Raw genomic sequence first — 12,916 nt, 5'->3', positions numbered from 1 at the left:
TGAAGGAAAAGTGATGCAAGCGTATCTTTGGTCCAAGGGATGCTTCGACATGCGGGATGGTATTCATCGGTTCTTTGGATGTCTTTGGCTTGGGACTAGTTTCAGCAGCTCTGTAAGGAGCCCGCCAACTACTCCTTCACGTGTTCTCTCGCTTTCAAGAAAACTAAAGCTCTGGTAGGCTATTTTGGTTTTTTCTAAGGGCCAAGATGGCTTTCTAAGCAAATGGGCTTTGTTGGGCTTCTTGATTTGGGCTTATTATTTTTTTGTTGGGTCATCTCTTGGCTAGGTTATTTTGCTTGGGCTTTTGATTATTTTCTCTCTCGCTACCCACATGTTTCGCCAAGAAATGGGCTTGAGTCTCGAGACTCCCAAGCAACCCGAGACTTTCCATTTCTTGGTCCATCAATGGGCCTCATGTTGATTATCGCTATCCATGCCACAACCCACTCAAGCAAGCCCCGGGTTTTTGAGTGGCTTGGGCCCACCTAGCTTGAAGCGTGGTTGGATGCAAGATAATGGCATGGCATGTTGCTTGGCATATTTTAATTTATCGCCCTTGGGAAGAATTGTTTTAATCTTAGCATGAGTTAATCATATTTTATCGCGAATCATAGCATGATAATTTATTTGTTTAGCGTGGCATGTGGATTATAACTCGCATGCGATAGATCCTTTTTTCCTTTTCCTCGTGGAAATATTGTATTGGGCTGATAGTTGCTTGGGCCCGATCCGTGGATTTTTTGGGCCTCAACACACGTATACGTTGATAAGAACAAGAATTTTTTATATATTTTTTTTAAACAACACGAATTGAAAACATTTAAAAATGTGACCATATTTAAAAAATAAAATAAAAAATGGATGGGTTTTAATGGTCTGACCTCCAACAGTCATGACTCATGACCAAGAATTTTTTATAATATTTTTTAAACAACACTTGAAAACATTTAAAAAAAGATGACCACATTGATAATTTATCTTCTTGAAAAGCACATACATGGGGCCCACAAAAAATTTTAGCCTATGATCAAGATGGGTTTTGCATTATTTTAAGGTTATATTTTGGGATATAGCTCATGCGGGAGATGGCTTAAACTCTGAAAATCCCTGTTGTATTGGATTGGACGATACGGCCCATCAGACACTCACACTATACTTGGTACTATTACTAACGATTAAATCCAATTCACCTAGCGTGCGGTTTTATCACGCTAGTGTTACTACACTATACAATTTATAATATAAATAGATTGATAAAACCGCAAGCTAGTGTTATGGACACACTGAAATATTTCTCAATATTATGTTTTCAAAAGAACTGAAAATAAAAAATAAAAAGTGAAAACGAATTAGTTACCCAAACGGGCAATAGAAAATCTAAAATTTTAAAGTGCACATTTTGACGAAGCCATGCTTACAGTATGCTATCTGACCAAAGTTCTTGTTTACTCTTCAATTTTGATGTCAGTGTCACCGTGCAGCAGCGTGATCTAAAGGGCAATGCATGTAAGTTAGCCAGCTGCCCACCCTTGAGGCAAAGGCCTCTTATTCGATTAAATCAATTCCCATCCCTGGAAGTTGCTGTTGTTCATATATATATATCACTATAAAGATCTTGAAATTAACTCAACAACTTGAGATACATTTTCGTACAAAATGGAAATCACTTGTTACTTGAGGAGGGTTGTGATTCTGCAACTGCAAATCTTGAGTTTTTTGGAACCCCAACATTTTTCTGGTGCTGATCCTACTCATGGGTTCACTCGTGTGCAATTGACTGAACACGACCGCAAATTACAGGTACCATATAACAAATCTCCGGCAGATCGTTACAGCAGAGTGGATGGAGTTGAGAAGTTTTGGGTCTCTACGCCAATTATAAGCCCTTTAAAAAGCACAGTCCAACCGGACCACGCACAGAAATAAGAATTTCTGTATGTATTATTCTTTCCCCTCCTCTCTATCTCTAGGCTAATACCCTTTTCAAATTAAGTACCAAATTAATGTTTCTTGTAGTAAATATAGTGTATCAAAGTTGTGTTTACGGCCCACGAACCTCTTTGAGTTCATGATGCGAGAAACACTTGTGTGAGGCCATTCTTTTCACGTGACAAAGACATTATTAAATTAATGACAGAATAGTTCAGTTAAAAGATGACATGTTTCCACAAAATAAAACGTCTCATTAAATTTGAATATATGACATCTTTTGAGTGTTTATAGAGTGTTATCTCAAAATGTGTGTTTGAAACAATATATTGTCTTTGATATTCACAATTCCTAAAAAAAAAGTTGCTTCTCTTTTTTCCACGGGGCATGGTTACACTTCTGGAGTTTGGCAATTTGAAGGCCATTTCTTTTGTGCCCCAGCGTAGTTCAGGCGTTACAATAATGCAGATCTTTGGTGCAGCCCATCAAGCTACAACCCTACAATTAAGGGTGTACGATGGGGACTTGAAGTACTACATACACAATGTGGTGGCTGCAAATATCTATAATAAATGGTTCAGACTGAATGTGATTCACAATGTTGGTGCAAGGAAGTTGACGAGGAGAAACAAAAGTTCGTAAAAGATCACGGTCGAGCTATCATCTACTTCAAATATGGAGTTTATGCAGCCCCATCTGGTTCATCTCACTACATGGAATCAAGGTGGAAGGGGATCAAGCTTTTCAAAAAGTGATGGTGAAGGGCCCTAGGGCTGGCTGCTTAACGATGATGACATATTAGAATGAAACTAAAATAAATCAATGAAAGACACTCAAAAAAGTGAAGGGCCCTAAATCAACCTCTTGCTTCATTAGGGTATTTTTTTCATTTGCCCAAAATACTCACGTGTAAAGAATAAAGAAGAGACAAAGACATTTGTTCAATAATTTGTAGACAATACAATTGCAAAAATTAAGGAAAATATTTTAAGACATGGATAGCGCGCGTGATTAAAAAAAAAATCGTTTTACCACCAGTTAATATAATAAAATTCAGACGTGTGTAGAGAGTAGTTAATAGAAACCCAACAAATGGAGTAATTTACTTCTCACAATCATTAACAGAAACACCAAGAAAACAAAACAACTAACTATAGTTTATATTGTTGGAATGTTCAAACGCCTGTGTCCCAGCCTTCCCTACCTCCCAGTTTCCTCGAAACCAAACTCATCAGCATCAACTCACTCCTTCGCTTTCACCACCATGCTGTGGCCGCCGAGGTCCGGCGGCCTTGGAATCGCCGCCATCGCCTATGTGGTAGTTGACTACATCCGCCACTTGTCGCCTGCGTGGCACGGCCGTCTTCAGCCAGCGCTCTTGTCCGGATTCGCTCTCATTGCCGTCAGTCGCGTCCCCTTCTACAAGCACTGGTCCTCTGAGTTTCGCTCCGTCTTTCCCTTTATTGGTTCTATGCTCTTTATGCTCTTAGCTCTTCTCTTTGAAGCTCTCTGCGTTCGATTTGTCACCGCTGCCCTCGGCCTTGATTGGAACAGGTATTTCTGCTTTTTCTCTTGATTCTCTTTTTGGGTCTGTTTTGATCTGCATTGTTTCTTCATTGAGCTTAGAATAAAGCTACCCAGATGATGAATCTGTTAGAATTTTGGGTTTTGTGCTTTCTTCTGGGTTTTATTTGCTTAAATATTATGTGGGTTGAGTTTGATTTGTGTTGTTTCTCTTGTCATTTCGATTGATGCTCGTAATCTCTGACTTATCCAATCAATTTGGTCAATTTCATGTTAGGATTAGTCCCGGCATTTTAAGGATCTGATCATACACTTTTCGAATGTTGTTGGATCAGAGATGCCAAATTTAGAATTAATACTCAGATGATGATTAAAGATATCAAATGAAATGTTCATTAATGATATTATTTATTTCATTAATGATATTATTTATTAATAATTGTTCTAAAGGAGCTGCCTTTTTCCTTTTGTTTCTTTGGCTTACAACGAAGGAGATTTGAACTTAGTTTCTACCCATTAATATCCATCCTATTGCAATGCCCTTCCAGTGCCACTTGTTGTGATAGAGAGCATGGACAAAGCAACTGGGTTTTACGAGTTACAATAGCAATTGTGGTTCAATTTTGGTCTGGGAAAATTTGTTCCCTTCTTCAGTTGGTGAACCCATTGCTTCAGAGTTACTTTGTTGACTACCATTTACATATAGTTAGGGTTTTCAGCCCTTGGCATGTAGCACATTGCATCTATTAGGGATAAAAAATGAGTACTAATATTCCGCCTTATATTGCCGAAAACAAACATGTTGCCCATCCTACATCTAAAGCACACTCCATGCTCCAAGAGAAACTTTAAAAATAAAAACATTTCCTATGCTTCTAAAGATTCCTCTTTCCACCCTTGCATGTTAGTCTATAGCGTATTGTCATATATTTAAGGTAAGAATTTTTCATTTTGAGTCTTCTAAACCTTTTTCCAGGAATGTTTTTGGCTATTATCATAAAAATGCAATGTCATAAATCTTTTAATGAATAAGTATTAGATCATATAATAAAGATTGGTCATGTTGGATAAGCTTTTGCATAAATTATTTCATGTGGTTGCATCCTTGTGTAGACCGTGGTTGTGGCTGGCCTTTACAGGCTATAAAAATGTCCACAACAGCTCTTTGTGACATGACCTGTGAGAGACCCTATTGAACGTTAGGAGATACCAATTGATGTGGGTCCTTTCAAGAACCATTTGGGCTTTTGTGATCAAGTCAATCAGGGATCTGGATCATCATTGGTTCGCTTGCTCAACTCCAATAAACAGTAGCCAGAAAGTATATGATTCGAGGGTCCGAGGTGTACTAAAGTATTGATAAAATATAAGTATTAAATAAAATTTTGATAAAAACACACAAATAATAATGATACAATTCTGTTAAAACTTAAATGATAATATACATCAAGTATTTCTTTAAACTTTTCCCAAATATGTCAGAAAAATGAACAAGAGACTAAATAGCTAGAGATACAAATTATATAATAATAATTTGTCTTCCAGATAAAGAAACTTGGATTTACCTAGAGTAGAAAAACTATCAAATTTCTTAACCTATTGAAACATGTTTTGTCCCTCATAGTATTCGTACGTTGAGGAAGAAGTGAAATTTTCCAGGCCCAAGCTGCTCCATGGCCATTCAGTCAGGCTAAAGCTTGCTAGGCCAGTTGATTGTAGGCCAAATGCTGACTCTGACAAAGTCAGGAATATTCAGACAAAGAAAAAGCCAAATGTTGCAGGTGGCTAGGGTTACTAAGGCCATACCTTCCTATAATGAGAAATTAATAGATGAGATTGGCGTACCACAGCAACATATATAGTATACAATCTCTTTTTGAAATTTTATAACTTATGCATAGCTTGGCACCTCCTTCCTTTCATCCTTAAAATTTTCCACAGAAGAAATGTCCCAATTGAATGTCCCTGGTAAAACTAGTTGTGGCGTCATCCCTTTGTTTCTTTTCGGCATTGTTGTTTGGGTTCTGCTGCACAGTTTCTATTGGGTTCTTGTTACTGTAAAATTTCTATTTGCGTGCTTGTTGCTCGTCTTTACATCATTCTGGAAGTTATCAAGTTTGTTGCTGTTCACAACACCATTGGAACACCTTCATCAGCTGCCCCTGTAAGCTTCCATCCTGTACATGTTCAATTTGTACACTCAAGCATCAATTTCCATTTAATTTACTCCAGTCCTTTAGGCCTTCCCATAAATCATCTTCCAAAGCTTCTTTAAGGACTCAGACAAATGAAAATCATGGTTTCTTCCATAAATATCAAGTTCTTAAATAAGCAATTTTGCTTCTCACACACATTCACTAGTCATCTGGAAGGTCTGATATGGTTCTGTCCGTAAAGTGGCTTAACGATGAAATTATGGAGGTGCTTTGTTATGGTTATGCATCTTTGCTCCATGCCTGTTAGCGCTTATTTGGCTGTAAAACTGTGTGCTTCAATATAATGCATATTCCAGCATGAAAGTTAGACGACAACTGGACCACAAAAGCTTTAACTGTTAGGGAATGGGTCACAGTGTAATGTAATATAAACCAAACAAAAAGAATTTGAAAAACACAGAAAAAGATCATGCTGAGATTTTTTTAGTCAATTTTGCAAAGATAAGCAACATTTTTCATTTGCTCTCTTTTAAATAAAGGCCCTGTGCATTATGTGATAATTTGAGATTGATATGTGGGTTTTATCAGATGATTTATGATTTCTGCTTTCCTATATTTCATAGCATCTTTTCATAGACGATACTGTTTCATTGTTTATGAAATTAGCCGTAATTTTTAGATAAGTATTTAACAAGAGGGAAGAATAATTGGCTTTTTTAATGTTTGTCACTTCAGTCATACATCTCCCCTTCCCGACACTGGCCAGTGGTTGCTTTTGGCGCTGAATGAGAAGCTTCCTCATCCATTAGTTGAAATATTGAGAGCCCGTATTATTGGACTGCACCATTTCCTCATGTTGTTTGTGATGTTGGCTTTTTCCGTACTGTTTGACTCTGTTAAAGCTCCTGGCCTTGGACTAGGTGCACGCTATATGTTCACCATGGCTATTGGCCGCCTTCTTCGTGCCATAACTTTTGTATCAACAGTTCTGCCATCAGCCCGGCCTTGGTGTGCTACTGCTCGTTTCAATGTCCCTTTATATCCTCATCGCTGGGCTCAGAAATATTATGTTCCTTATGCTTCGGATGCTAATGCTATTCGTGAGTTGTTACGACAGGATATAGCTTTCGGTAAGTACTCAATAGGTTCCTTTTCTTCTTGATCTGAAGCCCCTGGATTTCATTTTCTCGATTGCAACTGTATGACCAAAAGACCATTTACTATCTGACCTTCTGACCCAAGTTTGGTATGAGCTGGGCATGAGTTATAAATTCAGAAGTCTTTTCCCAATTCTCACACATGGATAGGGTCCTTCATGGCCCATGTGAGAGTTCGGGGAAAAAAGAGTTGTGTTGTACAGCATTTTCCTATACAGTATTCCTCTAATGCCGCTCCCTTTTCTACTGCAAATACATTCTCCTTTTAGGATCCGCTGGCAGTATATGTTACAACATGTTTCATTTGTTTCCCGCAGCTGATACTGGAAAATTACTTGGGGACTTCCGGCCGGATTGGGGTCCAATGAGCTTCCTAATAGATTTCTTGCGACCCAGTGAATCGGATGGACCATGGTATAATTTACTGAAGAATGCCGGAGGCGGCTGCAATGACCTCATGTACAGTGGGCATATGCTAGTTGCTGTGTTGACAGCTATGGCTTGGACGGTACTACCTATTATGTGTTTTGAAATTTGTGGCCATTGCCACTTGATGTCTAAGATGCAACCTAGTTGTGCTGTTGATTGTTGATTTCTATAAATCTGATCAAATGTTGCAGGAAGCTTATGGTGGTTTTAGCTCAGTTCTCATATGGTCACTTGTCGCGCATGCTGCACAGAGAGAAATACGGGAACGTCACCATTATAGCGTAGATTGTGTTGTGGCCATTTATGTGGGAATCCTGCTATGGAAGATGACAGGTTTTTTGTGGCCATCCAAGGATGCATCCAGAGATAGGAGGATCACAATGCTCGAGAAGATTCAAAGTCGACTTACCCAAGCTGCTAAGGACTACGACATAGATGAAGTGAGAGAGCTTCTCAGAGGGGTTGAGTTGGGAAGTCAAGAGAGCCTGAGTAATAAAGGGCCAAGCACGGGTATGTGGATATTTGCTTGTGCTATCATAATCACTGCAATTGTCATTGTTGTTCTCGCCTTGACATTGACAACTGATGGATAATTTTCTGCTCATGATTTCCTTCCACGATTTTAGGGGGTTAGAGCTTGTAGTTCCTTGTATTGTAAAATTTTGTGAAGAATTGTTCGTGTTGTAGCAGGTTGAGGTTTTCTCATGATATATAGAGAAAATCTTTTGAAATCAAAGGCATAAAGCTAGTGAGTGGATCCAAAAGTAATTAATTCGGACTCTCTACTTAGAACTACATCTTAGGCTTTTATTTCATTCTCTTGTTAATATGAATAGCTATGAAATGGAGGGGTGGGCACGGTCTAGTTTGGTTTGGTTCACCCCTCAAACTGAAACCGAAAATTACACATAGTTCTGCTCCATTCTTCAGTTTACCGGTTTAAGTCACCCAACGTAATGTTTGTTTCGTAGATTTGACACTTGAGGGAATGTGTATTAGATTCTTCTCCCGTTGGTGCTGCAAACATGGGAAAGGAAGAAATGAGCTTTTCATTCTCATGTGTTTCTAAAATGCCCAAAATGGGAGTTTTCCCTTTTCTTTTCTTTTTTTCTTTTTTTAAGGGTGAAAGGTAATGACAATTATACTTTTATATTTGTGCTTTTAAAAAAAATAAAATTCCTTTCGGTCTTCTAATAAATTTATTTTCATTTCCGGCATTAAATTCCATGAATTTTTAGAATGGGATCTCGTATTCATTTTAAGCATAATAACATAATTTAAATGAGGAATAATGTAATATTAAATTATTTCGAGTAACAATTAGTATACAAATTTTAGTTTGCCATGTGTAGCAAAATGTTTTTTTAATTTGAAGTTAAATTAAAATTAAAACTAAAATTAACGAAACGGTGAAGGAGAGTGCAGCGTCACGCCTGTAATAGCGCGTGAGATCCAATAACTTGGGAATTGGGCAACAGCTAAATGACGGAATCTTCAATTAGGTCACTTCGAAAGAAATGAACGAATCGGCGAAGTATATTAAACAAGTCAACCAGCTCTTAAATTCCCGAAAACAATCCCAAAGTCAACGAGCTTTAATTATTCCTACAATCGAACGGTTCGTAATCAAGAACCTTCATAGCTTCATCCAGCTGCAGACACAGGATATTATTTACTCCTCTTGGCGAGCCGGGAGGGCTACTGTTCTTCGCTGGAAGTATTTTCTTTCATTGTCTTTTCCGATTATCCAAACCGCAGCTAAGGAGAGAAAATTCGTGGGGTGAAATCTCTGTGACCGGAGCATCCAAATGGCGGTTTCTGTTACGGCATCCACAATTTCTTCTTTCAGCTCTGACCGTACGACTCGCATAGCTGCGACTTCTTCATCCTCGGCTTCTTGTTCAAAGCTATCTTCATCGTCTTTTCTGCAAGTTCCTGTACAGCTTCGATGTGTTCGCATCGGAAGAAGTGGAGTCTCGGCTCCCTCACGGCCTCGGATTCTTCCTGTGGTAATCTTTTTTCAAATTTCCTAGCCTCATGCTTTGTTTGTTTCCCGAGAAACTCGAGGAATTATACCTGAAAATTGTGAAGCTTGCAAGTTCAGCTCTTTTAACCTGAGTTGTGGTTCTTCTTTTTCTGAAAGAATTATATTTCTCTGTTTTATGGTAAAACATTATTGTTTATGGTTAGAATTGTGTTTGAGTTCACTAATTAATTTGATTGTAAACACACAAATAAAATTACAGGGCATATAACTGGAAGGTGGAAGCATATTGTTAAAATGTTTATAACCACAACACCAATAACTGCTATTACTTTGCCCCTTGCTTTTTCTTGAAGTTCTGAGAAAACCAAAAGCAGCATGGGGTTTTTGGGATTTCCAAATAGGAGTCCTTTTTGGGAGAAGAAAGCTGATTATGTGTAAGTGAGAGGTAATATTCATAAAAAGGTTTAGTCATAGCTAAGTCACAGGTAGATAGTTGGATTATTGAAATGGTGATCATTTGATGTGTCTATATTCTTCTTAAACGATGCGGCGTAAGCAGTAGTCAGAAGGAATGAATTCTGACTATTAGAGAGGTATCCTTGTCTGTGGCTGCATTTAAAATTACTATTTGCTTTCAAATTGCAGAATTTTGCATATCGCAGCATACAACTAATTGTTTGTTTCCTTCTTTTTTTCAAAGCATATACCATTCATTGCAAAAAGTGCAAGTGTTGATTAAAGATATTCACCATACATTGAACAAAAAAACTATTGGATAGCAGTCTCCATTTGATCCCTTTGTAACAAGTTTCTTCGTTTTTCCCATGATAGATTATATAAATATAGTAGCCATCTCATTTCTCTGGACTATAAGCCTCACTACATGTACTTTCCGGTATACACACCATGGTATGCTGACATAATATGGCTTTGTCCTCCTGTCTCGCTGGCTATGTGGTTAAGCTACTCAAGACACAGATTTACTATGGTACCAGAGGCCAAACAGAAATTTTTACAGAGTTTCAGAAGGGCATGGAAATTTTTGTGGATTATTTTTGAAAATGTTAGTGGGATTCATTTGGAAGCACTCAGTTATCTCTAACCTTATTATCAGTGAACTAAATTGGCACCAAACCTTTGAAAAATGATAAGAAATCACAATATTGTCCCCTATTTAGGGTATTGATGTCCATTGTCAGGGCAATCATTAATGTGAATTATGTCGTGACAATTTGATCTACCTTTTTGCCACAGAAAGTACCTTTTCATGTCGACTGTTTGGGAATAAAATTGGGAGGGGGTGCCTAGAGAAAAAATAATTAAAAGAATGGGTTGGAAGGTATGTTATTGATCAAAGAATGGGTTGGAAGGTATGGATTAGATTCTAAAACTTGAATTTTGAAAATATCTTGTAAAGATTTTTTCTTTATATATAAGAAGAAATCTCATGTAAATATTTGTGCTAGTGATGTGATGAAAGCCATATCCAACGTCATGCATTCAGTCACAAGCTCTTTAATCAACTAATTTAGAAGCCAATTATTTATACCCCTCTAGTATTGTTCCTCTTATTGCTATTAGCATTCCCTCAAACTACAAGGGAAGATTTCATGGGGGATGATGATTTTTCAGTTTTGTAGTTATTCTTCTGGAAGTTGTTGTGACTATTCAATGACTTCGTTTACTGTTTCATTGCTGTCTTTTGAATACGTAGCGTATCTGAATTAGGAAGTTTGACTGAATTGGTGATACATTAATTACATGTTTATTCTGAAAAAATTGATATTACTAGGTTGCAGCAAAGAAGCAAACATTTTCCTCCTTCGAGGATTTGCTGGCTACTTCTGACAAACCTGTTTTGGTTGACTTCTATGCAACCTGGTAAGCTTTCTTGTTTGTTTCACTTCTTATTTCATTCATACAGAAATTCTCTAATTATGAATATTAGAATGCACATAAAGGTGCTTATTCTCTCATGCTTGTAAGAGAAAAGCCCTTCATTTAAATTATCGACAAGGGATCGTGAGTAGAAATGGTCCTATAATGCTACGGGGCTGTATAGCCATTTTAATTTATCTATGCAGAATGAGTTACTTTCAAACTACTTAACCATTTGTAACTTTCTAATTATTGTTATATTGTCAGTAAAAACGTGACTTCCTGAACAAGATGATAACTGTTCACCTATTAGGTCCCTCCCTCCCTCTTCCCCCTCTTTCCCCTCCTTCTTTCTCTCTCTCTCTCTCTCTGCCTTGAAAGGAAGGTAACACATCTGAGTAACAAAATCTGTGGTTGACAGGTGTGGTCCTTGTCAATTTATGGCTCCTATCCTCAATGAAGTTAGCATTACTCTGAATGACAAGATCCAGGTGGTGAAAATTGACACTGAGAAGTATCCTAGCATTGCTGATAAATACAACATACAGGCATTGCCTACTTTTATCATATTTAAGGATGGAGAACCATATGACCGCTTTGTAAGTTGAATTTGCTTTCTTCTTTCCTGAAAAATACTACTTCACTTGTATTGATGATTAGTTTGCCTCTGGTAGATGATTACATACCTGGAAATGTGTAATCTCTCTCATAATTTCTCATAGTGATTGCATCCTGTATATAGGGCTAGAACATGGAGCGGTATTGTTTTCTTTTTCTTTTTTTGAGTACATGGAGGGGTATTGTTATTGTTGTTGCTGTTATGAATTGATGTTAATTTCACTTTTTAGATTTTGTAATATAACTATGCATGTGCTTTGGTTTGTCCAATTTCATCAGGTGTGTCCCTTTGCATCCTTTTTTCATTGCTTTGTCTGATTTACATGCTAAATTATGAAGAATATATGCTAAATAAATTATGTTTGTTCTCTGGGCCATGTATTTAAGCCATTACTAGAATAATCATTACCATCATCAGTTTGATATTGGTTTTCTTCTTCTAATTTGACTTCTTCTTCTTCTTTTTTCGGATTCTGAAAATTGATTTCATTCCTTGCAGGAGGGTGCTTTGACTGCCGATCAGCTTGTCGAACGAATAGAAACTACTTTGCAAGTTAAGCAATAGACAGGTGAGCTTTATAGAGAACTCTTATATGAATCTGTTGTGTTCCCCCCCCCCCCCCCCCCCCTCTCTCTCCCCGTTTCCTGACCACCAATCTTCTTTTGTCAGTCCAGCTTCTCAGGTTGAACCGGGAAATTGGTCTATTCAGAACATTGGAAGAAATATGGATTTGATGGAGGAGGGCATGGGAAGATCAGTCATTGTTGGATGTTCCTCTGCTTTTTACTCTTTGTATGTAACTGTTTTGTACTTCTAAAAAAGAAAAAGAGAGAATTTGTTCATCTCATTGGTGGATTTTGTGCGGGTAAAGCTTAGGATTTTATGACGACTTCTGTTATACACAACAACACCCAAAAACAGTTTCATTATGTTCAAAATCTTGAATTGGAAAGTTGATGGAAATTTGGCGTGATTGATCATATGGGCCTTCATTTGTATTGAAATTTACCTCAGAGTTGAGCTTGAATTGGAGTTTCAGATAAAGACCTTAGAGCATCCACAACCAAAGTATATCAAAGTGTATGTTAAATATACACCCTTATCATCGGAATCGTCTCCAATGGGGAGATGTAAAGGGATGTAAATATACATCACCATCATGGAGATGTAAAATAAAATGTATATTTACATCTATTTTTACATCCTTTGCAAGTAGGATCCACCCGAGAAAAGATAA

General features: G+C 37.5%; 2 protein-coding genes and 1 pseudogene across 3 annotated transcripts; all 3 read left to right on the top strand.

Annotated features, from left to right (window-relative positions):
- The first annotated feature begins 1,656 nt into the window (after positions 1-1,656).
- On the top strand, positions 1,657-2,765 carry LOC103336582 (citrate-binding protein pseudogene; annotated as a pseudogene).
- A 301-nt stretch (positions 2,766-3,066) lies between these two features.
- On the top strand, positions 3,067-7,931 carry LOC103336573 (Sphingomyelin synthetase family protein). Its single transcript, XM_008239627.3, has 4 exons — positions 3,067-3,483; positions 6,345-6,739; positions 7,084-7,274; positions 7,387-7,931. Exons 1-4 carry the CDS (start codon positions 3,101-3,103, stop codon positions 7,786-7,788), a joined length of 1,371 nt encoding a protein of 456 aa, XP_008237849.2. The 5' UTR covers positions 3,067-3,100; the 3' UTR covers positions 7,789-7,931.
- Positions 7,932-8,870: 939 nt separating this feature from the next.
- LOC103336572 (uncharacterized) lies at positions 8,871-12,659 on the top strand. Of its 2 annotated transcripts, none has more exons than XM_089055247.1 (5): positions 8,871-9,204; positions 10,975-11,063; positions 11,482-11,659; positions 12,178-12,247; positions 12,349-12,659. In XM_089055247.1, exons 1-4 carry the CDS (start codon positions 9,004-9,006, stop codon positions 12,241-12,243), a joined length of 534 nt encoding a protein of 177 aa, XP_088911373.1. In that variant the 5' UTR covers positions 8,871-9,003; the 3' UTR covers positions 12,244-12,247; positions 12,349-12,659. The 2 variants fall into 2 exon arrangements, with proteins under 2 accessions (XP_088911373.1, XP_088911372.1); XM_089055246.1 differs by having other exon boundaries at positions 8,873-9,204; positions 12,354-12,659.
- The last annotated feature ends 257 nt before the right edge of the window (positions 12,660-12,916 follow it).

Source organism: Prunus mume, linkage group LG6, assembly GCF_029339155.1.
Source record: "Prunus mume cultivar Tortuosa linkage group LG6, ASM2933915v1, whole genome shotgun sequence".
Lineage (NCBI taxonomy): Eukaryota > Viridiplantae > Streptophyta > Magnoliopsida > Rosales > Rosaceae > Prunus > Prunus mume.
Note: the sequence above shows the minus strand (reverse complement) of the source record. Positions and strands in the feature narration are given on the sequence as shown.